Consider the following 20,592-nt stretch of genomic DNA (forward strand, 5'->3'; position numbering starts at 1 on the left):
ATAGCAAGACCTTGTACCAAATAAGATTTTTAAAAATAAAATAAAAAAAAAAAGTTTAAGGATGTTAAAAGACAGTATTTAGGGGTCGGGGAGATGGCTCGGTAGAATAAGCACTTCCCTGGCAAGCGTAAGGGCCTGAGTTCAATCCCTGGTTCCACCAAAAAAAAAAAAAAAAATAATAATAATAATAATAAAAGACAGTATTTATGGTACAAGGGGACCTGGAGAAGCCCGCCTCTGGTGGACAGGCACAACGATCTCCCAGTTGACCCACTTTCATTAGAAAGTGAGAAGCACAGGGCCGAAGTGGTGAACTCTTCCTGGATGAGTAACTGCAGTAGCAAGCAGGTCCTTCCCATCAATAGGTTTGCCTTCTTCAAATGGCCCGCAGCAGATGTAATCTTGCCTTGGGAATGCTGCCACTTTCTCTACACAGCCAGGAGGCATGGGCCTTCCGCATACCTCTGTTTCTAAAGCAAGGTCACACCAGCTTCAAGACCATGGGACCTCAGTCACATAGCCTGGTCCCCAACTGTCCTACCTACCCCCAGCAAATGGGGTTTGTATGAAGCTATGTTGCCTGAGGTCAGCGTAGTGTTGGTGAAGGTAGACCAGGGTCACATGGGCTGTGAATGTGTCACAGCTACATCAACCTACAAGTCTGGGGTACACCAAGCCTCAGGAGTACAAATGGCAATGCAAGTCAACGCATCAGCCAGTCTCACGGAGGTGTAGGTCTCTGCCAGGGCCAGGGCCGTTTACAGTGACAGCTGTGAGCACTGGCTTGGCTACAGCGTGCTACAGGCTCTGGAGGAGGGCATGTCCCAGACCTGCTCTAAAATGGAAACTACAATGGCCTGAACAGAGGTCTGCCTCACAGGCACATAGTTCTCTGCCTGATACTGACGGAAGGAACCTCCAAATGACACAAGGAGAAAAACTATTCTCCCAACCTAAAAGGTACCTGGGACGAGTTCGTGTTCTCTAAAACCAAAGAATGAATTTTAGGAACAAACCAAGGTTATGAGTAGAATAGATTTATTGGGTGAAAGAAAGCTCCTGCCCAAGAGAGGGACAGGAGGGGGGCCAGAACGGATGGTTCCTGGGAAGCTGTCTTTTCCAGGGACTTTTATAGAAGACAACCATGTGGTGAGGCGGGTCTAAGGTAGTGGACAAGACTTGGGAACTTGCTTAGGTGGGCATGACATGGGACAAAACTATGGTCAACCAATGAGCTTACAAGCACCATTGCTCAGCTAAAATTGATTAAATCCAGGACAAATGAGGAAGTGAGTTACGTAGCAATCGGGCATGAATACGGGACAGGGTCTCTTCCTGCTGGGGGTTGGGTCTGTAACTCATTTGGGCTCTTTCAAGGCGATTGATATCTATTTAGAATATCAATCCCTGATGCCCATCCCTAGGGAAGTATGTAACTGTGTTTTCTCTTAGTCTTGGTCTTCAGGTGTGGCCCATATGGGAATGTCTGTCTCTTCAAGTTGCCAAGTCACCTTGTCTTCCATCTAGTCTCCTTGAGGGCCTGGCCCTGTCTGGCTGCCTAGAATATTTCTAGCTAACTTAGCTGCCTACATTACTAGAGCTGGTCTAGCTGCCCACGAGCTCCTACATTGCATGTGGGGTCTTCAGTTTCTACTGGGTGTTCGCTCTCACTCCAGCAAGTAGCAAGCCTGGTACTAGCTCTGAGATGATGCACAGTGATAGCTTTGGGCCCTGCTCCCCAGTGGGTGAGTCTTCACTGTACAGCCCCTGGCCGAGAAAGGGTGATGGAGGCAGTCAGCAGCTGACATACAGCAGCTCGGACTGCAAGCTGACTATTTAGCTCCATCTGAGAGTACTGGCTTAGGGAGAGGCTGTGGGCCTTTTCACCACGGCAGGCCTAGTACTGGGTTAAGTTTACTACCTGAACTTTTCTCCATCCCCCAAATGAGGGGCATTTCTCTCTACGCTAGGCTGCTTGGAGTTGGAGGGTGATACGGGCAATTGTTTCCTTCCTGCCACCTTCAGTGTGTCACTGTGGCTACGCCAACGCAGGCGGTCTCTCGGCCGAGCACCCTAACCCCTGTGCTGGCGGCCTGGGGCACAGCTGTGCGACGCGCTTGCTGTGTCTGCGCGGCACATCACCACAGGCTCCTACACAGCCACCACATCGCCCTGAATCCTGCCCAAAGCCCCATTGTTCAAAAATTTAAGTTCACCCCTCAACGTTGAATGCCATTCCCCTGAACACTGAATTGCACTTTGTGAATACCAAATTTAAAAGTAATCCATTAGCTAACTGGGCTTAAACACAAAGGTTTCTTAAGAGTGCAATACTGCTCACTGACTTCTCGCAAGAAAACAAAACTATAGACAAGTAAGTGTATTGCTACCTTCATGTTTATTTAAATATAGTGATCTTTTAAGAGAATAAACAAAAACTATGCCACAAATATTCCACATAAATGTAAACATGGACATCTAATTATGCAAAATGAACTTTAGGCACAAGATTTTAAATATCACTGAATGAGACAATGAACCCAAAACAGAAATGACAGAGGCAAATAAAACATGTATTTCATAACGATTCAATTGGTCTTATCTTCCAATCTACTGTTTAAGGCATCCTACATTCCTTGCCAAATGGGAATATCCAGTTTGGCTATAGCATATATATATATATATATATATATATATATATATATATATATATATATATATATATATATCCACAAAACAGATGAGACAATTCTCTTTCAAAATAATGTAATAAATACACCACGCACACACACATTCTCTCTCTCGCTCTCTCTTTTGGTGAACCACCCTCTGAAACAGGGAAACAAAGATTTCAAGTTTTCCTACCAAAAACAGGAAAAAAAAAAAAAAAAGATTCTGCTACAGAAATGAGTGTGTTACCATTAATCTGTTTTATTTAGGTATCCCCAACATGCCGTGCTGAGGCGAGCCGCGGCTGCTCAGACCCGTCAGATTTAAGTCTTTGCACATGACCAAAATGACTCACAGTGCAGCAGACACTGTATAAAGGCAACTGCAATTAGAACCTTCAGCACGGACACACTGGGCTTCGTCCAAGTGTCTGGAACGCTCTCTCCTAGGCCTGACCCCTGTACCTCCCCGTTCAGTTTCCTCGGCCTCCTCTCCCACAGGCTGTAAGCACATGCATGTCTAGTCCCTCACGACAGTTCCTATCAAGGAGCTCACACCAAGCAGAGCTCATGCGAGAAAGTCAGCCTGTCCTCACTACTCCACATGGGTCAAAACAGGGAGGGAGAGTCCATGAAGACAGAAAGCATAGAACCCTGGACCTGCGGTGTGGTGTGGAATAAAGGGAGCAGGGAGCTGGGGAGATGGCTCAGTAGAATAAGTGCTTTCCTGGCAAGCGCAAGGGCCTGAGTTCAATCCCCGGTTCCGTCAAAAAGAAAAAGAATGAAAGAGAGCAGGGAGAGACAGTGAAGGCACATACACAGGAAGAAAATGTCCAGTTTAGCTGGCATGAAGATACCTGTGAAGTCATCCGTCAGGCCACATTCTTCATTCCCAAAAAGAGAAAAATCTCTTATTTGCAGACCCACAAAGGTTTTCTGTAGAAAACAACGTCGTGCTAGAGAATAACCTGGTAGGACAGATGACAGGGGAGTCTGAAGCTCAGAAAGCTGATTCACTGAGCCTAGTGCCACGCACAAGTATTTCCTATAGAAACAAACACCTTAATAGGCCAAAACCACAGTTCCACCCACATAAATCGAAGCTCAGGGATTGTGGGTAAATAGGTATTTTAGTTCAAGGGACTGCAACCTGCTTCAGATTAAGCAAGCTAAGAGCAGTGAAATAATTTCCACATCCACCAAAAATTCTTATCTCCAATCATGACCTTTACCCTCCCTGAGCCATCATTACATGGAAATATAAATTTCTAATTATCAATCAGCTCATTAGAAACAAGTTCCATCTGCCACGGACTCCCTGGAGCCCTCAGGAAGGGCAAAGACCCCACCACAAGCACTAGCACACGGCCACCACCTACGCTGGGGCAGGTTGCAGGCATGCGCGGCCGCAGCTCCTCCTCCCTGTTGAGCTCACAGGGTCATTACGTGGCTGCACAACTCTCCCCAAGCCCCCTCATGGACCATCCATTTCCTCTGCAGGTCTAGACTGTCCTCCCCCCAGCTAAGGTGAGGCCTTCTGAGGGGAGGGACGAGTGAAAGGACATCATCATTGTCCTGATGCCCACAGACCAAAGCAGGCAGGAATTTCTCAGGACACATTCCTTCAAGCTACAGCAAGAGGCTGCTCCATACGAACCACAGGACCGTTCACAACAGCCCCTCCATACGGAACTCTTACTAGTGATCAGTTCCAACAGCATCAGATCCCACTTGGAAACTGCACACTGTAGAAAGTAACCTTGTGACTTTCTTCTAGTTTTATATAAAAATACAAACTCACCTAGGAGTCAGGCACAGTGGTACAAAATCCTAAGCAGGAAGAATGTGCTCACTCCATACTGCAGAACTCCTACCTAGATGGTGCTCTTTGGAAATTTACTGCTGGCTCATTCGTTCAGAGGCTTCTCTCCCACTCCTCTCCTCCCTATTCCCACCCTGCTAAAACCCACTAAATGAAGAACATGGATCCACATGGAACCCAACGCCTCGGGTTTTGGTCACATACATCAGCACGGTGGCTGCTGGCTTACTCAGCTTGCTCACTCGGCCCGAGGCATTTAGGGACTGAGTTCTGGCCAGAAGTACCTAGTGCTTTTGTCTTTTTCTTTTCTTTTGGTAGAACCAGGGACTGAACTCAGGCCAAGCGCTTATTCTACTGAGCCATCTCCCCAGCCCTGCGTTTGTCTTTTTGAATCCAGTAAAAACACTAATGGACACCATAAGTGCCAAGTATAAAAATTTCTCATTCTATTAAGAGAAATTCCAGGGTGGGAATATGAACTGGGAATAAAAGACTGCTCATAAGCCGGCCACATGCTTCCCTTCCCTGTCACTGAGGGCTGAGCTGGAATGCCTTCAGGGTCCAACCCAGCAGACACCCAAACACTCCACTTCTGCCCAGGTCTGTCAGGCTGAGTTGGACAAACTTTCCGACCACTTTATGTGACCAATTTAAAGTGGCTGTGACATGTCTCCATGCCGTAGTTTGAGGTCTCTGTCTTCCTCTTTAGCCCTCCAAGAGCATTTCATCTCACTGGTACAGAACATTTGGCCAGACTGGTGGCTATTGGAATTAAAACCAAATCGCTGACCTGGTGAAAACAAGGTCTTTGAGTAACCTAGCCCAGGGCACATTTGTGTTTTCATTAAAAGTGTTAACCAAATAGAAATATAACTCTTGTTATCTCTTCTACAGATATTCTTAAACTGTGCAATAGATTATTCAAAAATTACATAAGAAAACCATCCATCACCACTAAAAGACTTGAATATCGAAGAGTTCCAAAGCTGCAAACGCCTCCTCACAGGCATCACTCCACAACACTTTCCTCGTGGCAATGGACTCCACGCCAAAGCAGCCTGGTCTCCTAGCATCTGCACAGGAAGCAGGTTTCAAGAGGCCGAGTGCTAATCATCACTGTCGCTGCCCGACTCACTCAACTGCAAGTCATTTCCTACAAAGAAAACAGATTCAAATCAAAGGCACAGATTTTAAAAATGACTCCTCAACTTTGGGGTTGACTGATTTGGCCATCACACTATAATAAAACCTTGCCAATACAAATTAATTAGAATAAGATCAATTTGGCTCACTAAAAAAAGGGTGCAGTAAAGATTTCTACAGAAATATTATTTTTGGTATCTTGTAAGCACCACAATATTGCATATTGTGAGAGCAGGAAAACAGCTTTCAAGTGTGTTAATAAATAGCGAGGAAATACTTATAAACAACAAAAAAGCTGTATGGAAGAATCATTCATAAAGAACAAAAAAGCTGTTTGGTAGAAGAGTTCACCTTAAGTTGCTTTACAAAAACTAAGACAACAGGGGCCAGGGAGATGGCTCAGTGGAATAAGCGCTTCCCTGGCAAGTGCAAGGGCCTGAGTTCAATCCCTGGTTCTGCAAAAAACAAAAACAAAATAAAAAAAACCTAAGACAACAGCAAGGAAGGCTTCCCGTTAAAGAAGTCGAATGCTACTTGCACTAGTCTCCCCTAAACCAATATCCTACTGGTATGCTTCTGGTCCAGGAGAATACATCTTATTTTTCTTTTTATGTATTCACTACAGGGTCTACAGGGTTGAACTACCTAGATCAGACTCAGTGATCCTCCTGTTTACGGCCTCCCAAGTGCTGGGATTCCACACCCAGTCTCAACCCTGGGGGCGGGGCTGGCACAGCACCCTGCATCTACCTAAATAAGTGCTTTAATCTGCTGAACTATTTGGCTGGCCCCAAAAGAATACATTTTAAACCTCAGCTCTGATCTAACTGGCTTTCAAAGCCCCCATCATTTTTGGTATAGAGTTTTTAACTTAAGGACACTCGAGTTAATATAGGTCCTGAAGCCTTCTAACGTCTTGGCTGTGTAAGGCCAGATTTTCTTCATGTACGCCAACGTATGCTGAAGGCAGGCACTCCTGGCAAGGTGTTGAGACATTTTCAGTGAACGAGAGTGAGTGGTGGTGCTGGCAGCTAGCGGACAGAGGTGAGGAATTCACTTACACTCTACAATGCACAGCACAGCCCCACAGCAAAGACTTCCATGGCCCAATATATCCACAGGGCTGAGGCGGGGATTTCTGGTCTACAGCAGCCACGACTAGGCTGCTTAACTAGGCTACTTCCCTGTCATGGCTGCCAGACCTTCCAGCTCCACAAAGGACAGAACGGCAGAAAGAACATTCACCAGTGTCCAGTGAGGCAAAAGCCATCAGTTCTCTCTCCAGCTCCAAAACAAAAACACTCTTTGTTCTTATTTTGTTTTACTTTTGCATCAACTACGTTAAAAACCACCTGGGGGGGCCAGGAAGATGGTTCGGTGGAGTAAGTGCTTCCCTGGCAAGCGCAAGGGCCTGAGTTCAATCCCCAGTTCTGCCAAAAAAAAAAAAAAAAAAAAAAAAAAAAAAAAAAATCCACCCAGGAGCCAAGGAAATAGCTCAGCAGCTTAAGTGCTTGCCTAGCAAGTGAAAGGACCTGAGTTGGATCCAGGGTACCAAAGAAAAACAAAACAAAACAGAAAAAAAAAAACCACCCAAACATCCTTCTTTCCCCTCTGGCAAAGGCTGGCCAGTCTCCAAAGAGAGGCAACACATCCTTCTTCAGAAAAGACCTGGGCGCAGGAGCAGAGTGGTGGCAGGCAGCTCCCCTTGGGCTTGGTGTACGTAAAAACAAAGAGCCCACCCACATCTGTTTCAGCATTTTCAAGAATTCATAAGCCCAGTTTATACCAGTGGGGAGCAGAGAAGAGAAGAACAGGGGTTCAACTCTGTGCAACCCGCTCTTGCTGCTTGGTAACACGCACCTTTCTGCTCCAAAGCATCTTTGCCAGGAGCCCTTCCGTACCTTCAATGCCTTTGGCCTTACAGACGGTGGCATGCGACAAGCAGAAGCGAAAGCACAGTAACACTTACGGAGGGTGTTCATGAGCTGATTGCTTCCTTGGGGCCGGCTGGTTCCGTTGGCAACGGCAGGCCTGCTGCTGTAGGGCTGCTGGTGTGCCGGCTGCGGCGGGGAGGCCGGGCCGTTGTCCTCGCCCCCGCTGCTGGAGCTGTCGTCATCGCTCCCCGAGGAGCTCTCGGAGTCTGAGGAGCTGCTCCCGCTGCTGCTGCTCATCTGCTCGATCATGTCAACCTCGGCCCTGAGCTCTGCAAGAACAGGAGGAGGACGGGAGCCCCCCTCAAGGCACTGCCAAGGAGCTGCTGCAGACAATGCCAAGCTGGCAAAACCGACAGCAGCAAGGACTCATTTAAAATAAACTTCTCATGGGGCCCGCCCCTTAGCTCAGTTCTTTAAGTGGCTGCTTCAACAAAGCAGTGAGGCTCAGGTTGCTGTGGTTCGATCCCCACACCTCAAGCCAGCCAAACCTGACCTGAAGGCATTCGGAGCAAAAAATAAAATAAAATACACTTCTCTATCTCAATTCCTTAAAAAACTTACAAATAAAAATTACGAAAACCAACAAACAAAAATACCTAACTTGTTTCCAGAGAGACAATGGAAATATTAAGTTCCCCAAACAAACAGCAGGCTGTATCAGAATAATGTTCTGTACAAGACACAGACTCCATCTATTAATTATCTACTTTTAAATAGATGGTTAATTATGGGACAAGACCCCAGTAGGAGGTGAGAAATATTCTGAAAGGAAGAGGAAAATATCTGAGTAGAAACTAGAAGGCCTGAATGCTTATATTGGATCTACCTATAACCAACAGGGTGACCCAGCCGGGGAGATCAGTGAGTTTTCTAGCCAACTCTGGACAAATAAAGGGCAGACTGGCCATGAAATCCCTTCATGCGCTCATGGAGGCTTCTGGGAAGAACCACGGCAGTGAAGAAAAACAGCAGACTGCCCTCCCTCTTCTCTACTCTTACTGCACTAATGAACATGTCTGTCAAATACTGCGTTTTCACAGATGTAAACCACAGGAGAAAAGACATGTTTTAGCGAGCCATTTTGATGTTACGGGATACATCATGAAACACGTCACACTTCCCTATCCATACACACCAGGTGGCCCTCAACAGCTATGGTTCCTTTAAGCGTAACTGGCAACAACTAACCATGCATATGTAATTCCTATTCTCCTACAGTGGAAATTTCCACAGCAGCAGAATCAATGGGAAAAACTAAAACAAGAGGTGCAACAACTGTGTTCAGTACAGAGAAATATTTATTTGCTAAAAGCATTTGCCTAGGGTGGAAAAGGCAAACTTCCCAAGAACAATTTTCTATCTTTACCTATCTTCTACTAATATGAATTTGTTTCATAAAACTTTTAAATATGAACTATGGCACTTACTGTCACTATTTCTAATTGGAGGACTGAAACCATGCTTTTATGGGGGAGAAAGCCAAGCAAGCTTGTCTCAGCACTGCAGTTAGACAGCAAAGAAGGCTTTTATGTCCTTCGGGGCTACATTCATTTTTACTGGTCTCATGGCCGCCTTCCTCTTCACACTTTGGGTCAGCATTTGGTCACAGGACTTTCAGCGCGTCCTAACTTACATACTTTGCTAGCGTAGAGCTCGGACACTGGCACTTTTGGTTTTTACCCCCTAACACCAAGGACCCTTGCCTTCCCCAAAGCCACGTGGGGCTTTAGCGCCTGTACCTCTGAGAATGCTGCCAAGCCAGCCACAATCCAGGCCACTGTCGCTGCACTCACCCTGGCAAATGAGACAGTGGTAGAATTCCCCACCCTCACCAGCGCTGGAAAAGGAAGCTTTGAGGGAAAAAATTTCATTTTGCAGTACTGTGAACTGAACTCAGTCTCCTACATACCATGTAAGCACTCCACCACTAAGCGACATCTCCAGCTCTTTCTAAATTTTATCTTAAGGCAGTCTTGCTAATTGCCCAGGATGGCCTTGAACTTCTAATTCTCCTGCCTCAGCCATCCAAATAGCCAGGGTCACAGGCACATGATGGCAGTGAACGTCCATGCTGCCCTGTCAAAGGAGCAGCTTGGTGGTCCCTACAGGAGCACTCACCCTGCTCGTAAGCACAGCTGCCACGGCTCTGGAACATGCTCCCTACCTCTTTTGATGTCATCCAGTTGAGGCTCAGGCGAGGGGTTGTCCTTCAAGGGAGAAGTTTTGGGTCCAACTGGAGGCTTTGTTGGCGCTCTGAATGGCATGGGAGGGGGAGGGGGAGGGGGCTGTGACGGCTGTGGGGGGCGAGGAGGCTGCTGCTCCATTCGGGCCTGGATCTTACTGCTTCCCTCGGCTCTGAGATGAGACAGACATTAAAGCAGATGGGTAAACACAGTGGTTCTCAAATTTGTCCAGGTAGCTAAGCATCTAGAAGTCTCTGCAGAACCCCATACCCTTTCCAGACCACTGCAAAATACTAAATTTATGATTTCGTTATATATTTATTGTTCTTTCAATTTTTTTTAAATTTCATGTATGTGGTACAGGATCTCACTACACAGCTTGGACTCCTAAGTGATCTTCCTATTTCAGCCTCCCCAGCACTGGGATTACAGGCCTGTGCCACCACACCTGGCTCAGTGCCCCTGGGGCGGGGCTGGCAGGGCTTATGATGCCGGACCCGGGGAACCTGGTCTCTATGCTTGCCTAAGCAGGTGCTCAATCCACTGAGCTATCTTGTCAGCCCTACACATTTTAGATCTTACAAACATTACGTCTTTTTTTTTTTTTCTGTATTTGAGGGAAGGGTCTACAGGGTATCTAGGGTCTCACTACTAGACCGGACTCATCATGATCCGTCTATTTACAGCCTCCCAAGAGATTACAGTCATGTGCTACCATGCCCAGTCTCAATTGATGTCTCAGTGCATCCCAGCGGCGGGGGCAGGCAGGCAGTCCTGTGGATCTGACTCCCAGGCCCTGCACGTGCTTGCAGGTGCTTTAATCCACTGAGCTATTTGGCCAGCCCTAACATTACTTCTTATTATATTTGGGAAAATACATTTTATTGATATCTGAGAAAACACAAATGTAATTACTGTCATTATCAAGACCACGATAGGAACAAGTAGATATTAACATCCATATAAAGCTGGGACAGATAACACAGAGGTATACAAATAGCACATACTTCCCTGTCTGGTTGTTCACCTACCTTATTTGTTTGGTTTTCTTTCTTCTTCTTTTTTTTTTTTTTTTTGTACTTAGTATAGCGTCTACAGGGTGTTCAGGGTCTTACTACATAGATTGGATTTGTAGTGATTCTCCTATTTTCAGCCTCCCAAGCACTGGGATTACAGGCAATCACCACACCCAGTCTCACTGAGATGGGTCTCAGTGAGTCCTGTGGGTGGGGCCCGCACAGCACACACACACTCCAGCCCGCTGTATTCTGCCTAAGAAGGCGCTTTAGTCCACGGAGCTATCTGGCTGGAGGACTTGTTCTTACCTTGTTTTCTTTTTTTTTAGGATATAAGCAAATTTATTTACTTACCTTGTTTTCTTGACCTGAATGCTACTACTAAGTTTTTCCAGCACATATTCACCAGTGTCGTGGTTAATAATCAGCACGCAGTCTTTCTGATAAGGCCGCTTGTTCCCCTTGAACACAGTCATTGGTGGCGTGGACCCCTGTGTGCCACAAAAGTGAAAGATGGTCAAACTACATAGGCCAGTTAGGAATATCAACATCAAAAGGGATGGGACAAGTGGCGCTGCCTCATCAAGGCAGTCATCAGAGCTCCTCCAAAGAACAGAAAGAACGCATTTGTATTTAAAATCACTCCAGGTTCCAAGACAAAACAAAGTAGAAACAATAACGTAGAAAGAATCTATGACTGCAACTGGCTGCAAGTAATCATGATAGTGTAAAATTTTTACTTATTATACACCTTTCTAAGAAATTGGGAAAATATTACAGAAAATAGCAAAAGTGTGAACTGAGGAAAAACTACTACGTGTATTACACTACTCAGAGGTAGCACTTGAAGCTAGTGAGTAAGCCGTTTTTCTTCCCAATGGGAGCGTGCAGGGCTTGCCTCACGTCAGCAGCAGAGCGTCGCTCAGGGCAGATGACTACTCGGGTAGCTCAGAGTGAGTACATGATGCTCCTGATACTCACCCGTCCAAGTCCTTCAGTGGCCACGTGTCGCTCTCAAGCCAGAGGACAACATCTGTACGCCAGCCCTCTGGCCTTGCACTGTCTACCCCTGGGCTCTGCGTGCTTCAGAGCAGACCTCTCTCAGATTCCCAAGCCCATCCTGCCTCAGGCCTGTCACAAAACTTCTTCTGGTTACATCTTCACTGAATTTCTAAATTTCTTGAATGTCAGATAATCTCACAGATTACCACATTTAAGGGGTCCTTTCTTGATTTTTCTAGAGTAAGTGCTATAGTTTCTCCTTTTTTTTGGCAGAACCGGGGATTGAACTCAGGCCCTTGCACTTGCCAGGGAAGCGCTTACTCTACTGAGCCATCTCCCCAGGCCCTATATTTTCTGATACTCATTTAAACTCTAGACTATACGCCCCACAAGAGCAAGAAATGTGTTTTTTGTTCAGGGTTGTATTACTAGTGTTCAGTAACAGTCAGTACACAGTAGTCATTCAACTAAAATTTGTCAAACATAGGATCTAATGCCTTATTTAGAATCAAAACTTGCCTGGCTCTTTGATTCCTTTTTCATACAGCAAAAATTTAGAACTGGAAGAGACCTTAGAGACTGTTTTACTAACTCCTTCACTTCACATTTGGGAAACGAAGGTCCAGAGGGAGATGATGTAACTTGCCACAGACAACAAGTAATAAAACAGGATGAAGGGGCAAATGATTTTTCTTCAGCACACACGTTTCCAGGTTCCCGTCCAGACATTTTTCATTCTATCAGCACCTACAAAGAACTATGTTCCAGGCCAGAACTGTGAAACACAATGACAAATACTAAGAGCTCCTTGAAGGACACTGTGGGCTTTGTGGTCAGGGCGATGTCCTGAGCTCTTCCTGACACATCCGCCTGCACACGGCTCCTTACCAGTCCTACTCTGCCTGCCTTTTGATTGCTCCAAGCGCATGAGCTATTATGGTTATTTATCAGCAGAGCTGCCTGAGACAGTACCTGTCCAGACAGGAATCTCCTTAGACAGCATATAGGGAGCAAAGAGAATTGGGAAAAATTAAAGAATCATTTTAAATCAAGTGTCTGAGTAACAAACTCCACTCTACCCCATCCTGCCAAGTTCCTTTTTCACTTCTGTTGGCACTTTAGAAATCTAAATATTTTTCAACAGTAGGAAATTCAAGTTACAGTTGATATAAACTATGAGGACTCATTGTGATCCTATAGTAAAACCAACAACAATGGAATAAACGTACTGGGATATGCGGCAGTGTAATTGTGACTTCATCTCCTTTGCCGACCTGAAGCTCTCCTTCACAGGAAGTATCTATAGATGCGGGCTTAAAGTCATCTGCAGGCAAAAGGAAAGCAAAATAAAAATGATTTAGAATTCTTAAAAATCAATTTCATTGTAAGTTAAAAACAAGGGCTGACCAAAAAGCTCAGTGGATTAAAGTGCCTGTAAGCAGGGGATGGGGGTTTGATCACCGGACCTGCGTGCCGGCCCCACCCACGGGGCACGGTAGCACACGCCTGTAATCCCAGCTCTTGGGAGGCTGTAAACAGGCGGATCACTATGAGTCCAATCTAGTAGTGAGATCCTGAACACCCTATAGGCCCTTCCCTAAAATCTAAAAAAAAAAACTCAATGTGTGTGTGTGTATCTCATATGCAGGTACAAATTTCCTATGGTAAATATGATCTTTCTGTATATTTAAGTTGCATCAACAAACTTAAACAATTTTAAAAACCTATTATGGAAAACTTCACAGGGGCTGGGAGATAGCTCAGTAGAATAAGTGCTTGTCTGGCAAGCGCAAGGGCCTGAGTTCAATCCCTGGTTCTGCCCAAAAAAAAGAAAAAAGAAAACTTCACATACCTAAAAGTACAGAGAACAGTACAATAAACTTGGAAGTATCTTTGTCCAGTTTCAATAACTACCAAGGGATACTCCACATACTGTGTATATAGTGCTTCTCTTCCACTAGAAAATCTGGAAGAGCTAGAATTTACAGAGCATTTTATAAAGCAAAGATATTTCCTTCTCCCAAAGGACAAATGATATTAATGCTTCATCATCTATAAGAAGATGTTTTATTAGAGCTGTGAGGATCAAAAACAACAGAATATGTAAGAAATCCTTGATTGTAAAACCCTGTATGACACATGAAAGGCCACAGCATCATAAAAGCTGACTGCTTTTATGATGTAGGAGAACCTGTCAAAATTAGAACATGCCACACCCAAGTTCCACAGTGTAGACAATGACACTTCTGATGCTCAGGCCAGAAGGTTGAAATGTTTCCTCACAGGTTCTCCTACATAGCCATCTTCACGTGGCCACAACTTGCCGGCCAGGCACAGAGGTGAACCATCTCATTTAAGTCCCACCTTGCCCTTCACTGAAGAAAAACACCAACTTAGTACAGTTGGGAAATGATGGTCTTATCACGCTGCCAATATTGCAGTCTTTCAAAGAGCTGGGTCTGCTGTCACTAGGAAGCACAGAAATGCATGAGGGACCACACAAAGACAAGCAGCTTCATTATCTAACCCACCCTCCTCTTACGCTTTGAGTCACCTCTATTAGCTCCTCTGACAAAAACAAGTCTTAAGTGCTGGTGCCACAGGAAACCTGGAGCTTGTGAATCACGGAGGGAGGCTCAGTCAACCAAATCCCGAGGGCCAAACCTTTACCCAAAAGAGTGCAAGGGGCCCTTCTCCACAAAGTCTGTAATCATGTAGGAAGAAAACGTCCAGCGTAATGACTAGCTCGGTATTCCTTAGGTCTGCCCTTGTTTCCAATCATAGTCCCCGCTGTAGCTTAAGCCTGACTCACGTATTTTAATTCTTGTTCGGCATCTACAAGGGACTTGGTCCAGATATCAGGGTAGTAAAGGTGGCCTCAGAAAACAGCAGCCTCAATGAGGCACGGAAAGGAAGAGACAGGCTGCGATGTGGGTGTCGTTTCATTGGGTGCGCATGGGACAAGCATAGGATCAGAGCGACCAGGACCAACGCGGAGAAGGAAAGAAGGAAGCAGGAAGGAGAGGAGGCTCACAGCAAGCGGGAGGAATCTGGAAAAAGTGGAGAGCCCGGATGGGACCGTCCAAGGGGGCGGGGAAGGAGGGATTCGACCCCGAGGAAGGAGGGTCCCCAACTCTGGCTTAAGAGCTCGGTGGGCGGATAAAATAGGAAAGCAGTCGAAGCCCTTGGGAGTTTAGGACATAAGGCAGAAGAATAATTGTGACAAAAGGTTTGGCTTGGGAGGAGTGATCTAAAAAAAGATTAAGTCGAGATTCCAGAGCATCTGGGGTAACACAGAAGGGGACTGACGTTCGCAGGGAGTTGCCGGCACTTCGGAGGGCAGAGGGAAGAAAGGCAGGCGCCCAGGCTGGCAGCGGCGGCCGGAGCAGCCGAGCGGAAGCGCGGGGCGGCCGACTCACAGCGAATGGTGTGGAAGGAGGCCCGCGGCCGCTTCTCGAAGCTCTCTCCGAGGCGCAGACAGTGCTCCTCGCGGTCCAGCAGTGGGTTCGCCGTCCCGTTCATTGCTCCGGATTAACGCTCTCCCCTCGCGGCCGCAGCGCCAGCAACTCGCACAGGCGTCCGGTAGAGAGCGCACCGAGAGCCCGGCCCGGGCCCAGCAGGGGCCGGAAACAAACCTCCTCCGCGTCGGGGTGGGGGAAGACGCCAAAGACGCGAGGCCGCGGCACTTCCGGCGCTGGGCGGGACTTCCGGGTTGTGGCCGGAAGTAGCTGAGGAGGTGCAGCGGCCAAAGAAATCCGCCTGGACCCAGCGGGTTGTAAATTGTGGTGGCTCCCAGAGTCCACTTCCGTGCTTGGCCAGGCCGAGAGGCGGGTGTGTGCTGCCGGGCGTGCGGGTGAGCCGCAGAGCTGCTGACGGTGAGCTCCGCGCGTGGCGACGAGGTTAACGCGCGTCTGACTGCCGGTACGGCGTTCCCTCTAGGTCCCGGGGGCCAGCGCAGCGCACTTCATCCCTCCGGTAGTGAAAGGGGTGGCTCCCCAGCGCCCTAGCCACGAGGCTCGGGGCCACTTCTTCCGGGCCGTGGTGGCCGTAGCGACGGCCTCGGCCCCCAGAAAGCGACCCCTCCTACGGGTGGGGCGACAGCCCCTCGCGAGCGCGGTGCGACTCAGGCACCCAGACCTAGCGCATCTCGTCCTACAAGAGCGGTGTCCGACCCCAAGAAAACGATGACCCCACTTCTGTCTGGCGGTTGGCTGTCCGCTGTCAGCTCAGGCAGCTGCCTTGTTTTTATAAGTCACTCTTTTCTTTGTTTCTTCTTCTGTTTTTTTTTTTTTATATACCGGGAATTGAACTCAGGACCTTACGCTTGCCAGGCAGGTGTTTGTGCCGCCGAGCTATCTCCCTGGCTCTACGTCGCTCTTTTCAAGGGCACCGAAAGTGAGTATTTTTGCCCCAGGGTTTCTCAGTCAATTCATGGGAGTTTGTTTTGATTTTTTTCCAAATTGAACCGGTTTATTGTAATAGTTGGCCGGTCCCCGTTTGTTTCACAGTTCAGTGCATGAGGCAGCAGACCTGGCCTCTGAACTTAAGCTCTTTGGAAGTATGGACTAGGTCTTGGTCTTTCTGACTTTTCTTTTGGTGGCAGGTCGGGTTTTGTGTAGTGCTAAGTGGCAGATCATGTTTCATGAATTGAATCCAGTGTCTTTTTTTTTTTTTTTTTCTCGGAAGCAGGGTGTTATGGTTTGTGTCTAGGTGTTCCCCCATAAAGCCTCATGCAGTCTTGGGGTGGCTTCTGGAGTTTGTGATTGATTACTGTGGGTGTGGATGCTGCACCTGCCCTGGGGCAGGTAATTTGCATTTCAGTGTAAGGAGGAAAGAGAAGCTAGCTGCTTGAGCTGCTGCTACCCCTCCCTTGCGCTCTTGGTCTTTGCCACCACCATGAAAGGTTGCTTTCTGCTATGTGCCGCTCTGCCTTGGAGCCACCTGAGTATGGACTGAAACCTCCAGTAATGTGAGCTAAATAAACCTTTCCTTCCTTCCTTCATTTTGAGTGTCGCGTATTTGTCCCAGCAATGAGAGAAGAGTAACTAAGACACAGGGATTGAACTCAGGCCCTTGCAATGAGCCATCTCCTTGGCCCCTTGAACCCAGCGTCTTGAAGAACTGTTCTAAAATAACGAAGCCAATGTCTTAAGAAACTATTCTAGAACCGCTGCTTCTCTGTTCCAAAGAACTGTTCTAGAACCACTAACCAGAATCTTGTTCTTTGCTCCCGCCAGGCACCCTGTGAGGCCGACGTGACAACCACCTGTAAAAACAAGCATCTGAGGGAAAACTCTGGGTTCTCAGTATCAGCACGGATTTCTCAAATTACTGGAAGGTGGAGAATCAGCAGCAGTGTTGAATGTGCCACCCCCCGCTCGTCAGATGGCTTGCTTGCAAAGGAAAGGATTGCAGGCCAGGATTCTCACCTCTGAAGAAAAGGAGAAACTGCAAAGTGACCAAGCTTTGGTGTCTGATTTTAAACAGCAAAAGCTGGAAAATGAGGCTCAGAAAAACTGGGACCTTTTCTACAAAAGAAATAGTACCAATTTTTTCAAGGATAGACACTGGACCACCAGAGAGTTTGAGGAGTTAAAGTCATGCAGGGAGGTAAGCTGCTATTTCACCTTACCCTGACCTGTTCTTTATTTAAAATGTGTGGAAGAGAAATCTTTTATTGCATTCCTGCAGGAAATATGAACTAGAGAACTTAGGAAGCCTATCAAAATATTTTGGACCCTTGGAGAGAGACGCCCTGCTTGCCTAGTTTTAGCAATTGCTGGGTTAACACCTAGGAGGGAGACATCTTAGTGGTTGTTTTCTATTGTTTTAAAGCTAAGCTGCAAGTTGTAAACATTCAGTATGTATACTGTAAATGTCAGTGACATTTCGAAATACTGGTAGTGAGTGTTCATGAACTCTCTGCCTTGGCCTTTGCTACGGACTGTACACGTGTTCCCTCATTTAAACTTTGTGGGAATTCTATGACCTGTGTTGCTGTTGTCCTCATTTGCAGGTAAAACTGAAGGCCAGAGCTGTTTAAATGGTTTACCTGAGGATAGAACGCGGGGGCAGAGGAGGAGTTGGGATTTGCGTGCAGATTTGCTCGAGAGTCTCTTCCGTTAGCCAGGATGCTGACTGCCCAGGGTTGGCTGATGGTCAGTGAAGTGCTGGCATTGACTTCTGCTTGTGAATTCTCTTGTTTATTGTCTGCTCTGTTGGGTCGGAGACTTCGTCTCACGTTCTGGGTATTTTCATTAGGCCTATGTAATATACTCTAACCTGGGGTTTCCTTTCCTCAGTTTGAAGGTCAGAAGTTGACTCTCCTCGAAGCTGGCTGTGGAGTCGGGAACTGTTTATTCCCACTTTTAGAGGAAGATCTGAATATCTTTGCCTATGCCTGTGATTTTTCTCCAAGAGCAGTTGAATATGTTAAGGTTGGTGAACCATCTGTGTATTTTATATTTCTATTTCCATAGATTTGTTCATCCTGTTCTGTCCTATTTTCTTAATTTCAGTCCTCTCCCTGGAGCTAAAATCACTGCAAGTGTAATTTTCCTTTTACATACATACCCAACACATAGAAACACAGCTTTAATCAAGGAATGTAAGCAAAACTCATAGCAAGACCTATAAACTTTACTCTTTCTGTTTCCAGAACTGTCTTTACTGAACTGTTAAACATTGACTCCTAAGTACATAGGTCTGTATCTATCTCCCCCAAAGAAAAGCCTTTTTTAGGGCTAGCCTGATAGCCCAACAGACTAAAGCGCCTACTAAGGCATAGTGCAGTGACCGTCTGGTCCCCAGCCTGCCGAGCTGGCCCCCCCCCAGGGCCCCCCCCCCCCCCCCCGCCGCGAGCTGCAGTAAGCCCAATCTCAAGAGACCCCAGACCTCGTCCGAGCCCAAACTCCCTCAAAAGCCCGTAGTGATTGAGACTGGGCGTGGTGGTGCAGATGCCTGTAATCCCTGAGTTTGGGAGACTGAAAACAGAAGGATCATTACGAGTCCGTCTGACCTACGTAGTGAGACCTTGTAGACCCTCTATGCCCTGTACTAAATGCATGAAAAAAAGCCTCCTTATGTGTAACCGCTATTAGTTTATCATGCATAATACACACCATTGTAATCCTCTGATACCCTCTTAGTACCCATTTCAGATTCAGATTTTCCCAAGTAGGTCCAGATGTCTTTTGAGCTGTTTTTAATCCAATTAAGCTACCTCTTACATTCCCATTATGTCACTTACATCTTTTTGGCTTAAAATACTCCTGTTCTATCTCTTAAGTTTGTCCCCACTGACACTGGGTTTTAGAAGGGTTCAAGTCCATTTTGTATAGTAAAGTCCCACATTCCAAACTGGTCTGATTGTTTGTGTTATTATTTAATTTGTGTATTTCTGTACTTCTTATAAATTAAAAGTTAAGCTTAAATATTTTGAAAGGTGTTTTATCTTGGGAGGTAATAGTGCCGATGATCTCACTAAAGTGAGACTAGTTTTATTCACTGAATCAAGGTAACAACTGTCTCATTCTTCCATAATAAAAATATTTCCTTTTGCCATTAGCAAATTCGTGGGGGATATCTTGGCAACATGCTGATAACTAATTCCCCATCAACCTTTCTGACTTTTTTTGAGCATGTGTTATGGTTTGTGTGTATTTGTCCCCCAAAGCCTCATGCAGTCATTGAGGTGCAGTTCTATAGTTTGTGATTAATTCAAGATCGAAGGCTGGGATTATGGATCTGAGTGAGTACTGCTGGGATTATGGGGCAGCCTGGGGCAGATAGCCTGAATGTAACATAAGAGACCCAGAGAGACAGACTTGCTCTCTGTTGCCATTGTTGCTGCTCCTCCTCCATTTTGCTCTCTGCTCTTTGCCACCACCATGAAAGGTTGCTCTCTGCCACGTGCCACTCTGCCTTGGAGCCAGCTGAGTATGGACTAAAACCTCCAGTAACTGTGGGCTAAATAATTCCTTCCTTCATTTTGGGTGTTGGGTATTTGTCCCAGCAATGAGAGAAGAGTAACTGAGACAGTGCAGTAGTATAATATTTAGTATAACTTCATTTGTCTGCTCTACGTTACTACGTATTGCAGTTTTTCATGTTAGCACGTGTAGATTACCACATATTTGGCATGTAATATTCCATAGAGTGGGTATGTCTTATTTAATAGTCCCATATGGATGTTCATTCATATCGTTTTTAGTTTTTTGCTCTTACAAGTGGGGTTATTGTGACCTGCATAATCCACATACTTCCCAAATGCGTGCAAATATTTCTTTCTAAGGAATACAATGAAGTAGAATTCTTTGAAAGAAGTGCATACACATTTAAATTTTCATAAATAATGCCAGGGGCTGAGGAGATGGCTCAGTGAATAAGCGCTTCCCTGGCAAGCGCAAGGGCCTGAGTTCAATCCCTGGTTCCGCTAAATAAATAAATAATGCCAAGTTTCCTCCTGAAAAGGTTATATTAATTTATAATTTCTCCAGTGTCTCTACATTTTGTTTTGTGCTTGTTATAAGGAATTTAAAGGCTCTCTAGTATGTGAATACACATTTTTTTCTTCTGCCTTTATGAGTTTCTTTACCTATGTCTATTGGCAGTCTGATATCACCATGAGTACTTAGCTTAAACTGTAAAGAAACAAATCTCTCCTTTGAGCCGGGCGTGGTGGCGAAGCCCTGTAACCCCAGCACTCGGAGGCTGAGGCAGGGGTCACTGAGAGTGCCAGGCCAGACTAGGGGATCAGTGAGAGTGCCAGGCCAGACTAGGGGATCAGTGAGAGTGCCAGGCCAGACTAGGGGATCAGTGAGA

At 46.3% G+C, this 20,592-nt stretch overlaps 2 protein-coding genes across 7 annotated transcripts in view; one reads left to right on the forward strand and one right to left on the reverse strand.

Annotated features, from left to right (window-relative positions):
* Positions 1-2,749: 2,749 nt before the first annotated feature.
* Eaf1 (ELL associated factor 1) lies at positions 2,750-15,409 on the reverse strand. Its single transcript, XM_004631667.2, has 6 exons — positions 15,189-15,409; positions 12,999-13,093; positions 11,122-11,258; positions 9,733-9,923; positions 7,604-7,837; positions 2,750-5,644 (listed from the first exon to the last, which is right to left on the reverse strand). The coding sequence occupies exons 1-6, from the start codon at positions 15,289-15,291 to the stop codon at positions 5,598-5,600; spliced, it is 807 nt and encodes a 268-aa protein (XP_004631724.1). The 5' UTR covers positions 15,292-15,409; the 3' UTR covers positions 2,750-5,597.
* Positions 15,410-15,555: 146 nt separating this feature from the next.
* The window catches only part of Mettl6 (methyltransferase like 6), a 25,804-nt gene continuing 20,767 nt past the window's right edge, over positions 15,556-20,592 (forward strand). For 3 of the 6 annotated variants that reach the window (XR_002821189.1, XM_023715735.1, XM_023715738.1), the window contains exons 1-3: positions 15,583-15,690; positions 17,007-17,379; positions 18,072-18,206. Coding sequence is in view for 5 of the 6 variants with exons in the window: in XM_023715735.1 (XP_023571503.1) it covers positions 17,155-17,379; positions 18,072-18,206 (360 nt within the window). In the remaining variant the exon portion in view is untranslated. Of the gene's footprint in view, positions 15,691-17,006; positions 17,380-18,071; positions 18,207-20,592 lie in introns of all 6 variants that reach the window. The other 3 variants (XM_023715736.1, XM_023715737.1, XM_023715739.1) reach the window with 3 other exon arrangements.

The sequence above is a fragment of the Octodon degus genome, unplaced genomic scaffold (assembly GCF_000260255.1).
Source record: "Octodon degus isolate 3935 unplaced genomic scaffold, OctDeg1.0 scaffold00043, whole genome shotgun sequence".
In the NCBI taxonomy this organism is placed as follows: domain Eukaryota; kingdom Metazoa; phylum Chordata; class Mammalia; order Rodentia; family Octodontidae; genus Octodon; species Octodon degus.

Bases quoted from the DNA above. Each gene is read 5' to 3' on its own strand.
- Eaf1 (XM_004631667.2), bottom strand. From the start codon at position 15,291: ATGAACGGGACGGCGAACCCACTGCTGGACCGCGAGGAGCACTGTCTG. The intron at 11,259-12,998 runs GTACGTTTATTC...TGTGGCACACAG, and splicing joins TTACACTGCCGCATATCCCA to GGGTCCACGCCACCAATGAC. The intron at 5,645-7,603 runs GTAAGTGTTACT...TTTTCTTTGTAG, and splicing joins TCAGCTCATGAACACCCTCC to GAAATGACTTGCAGTTGAGT.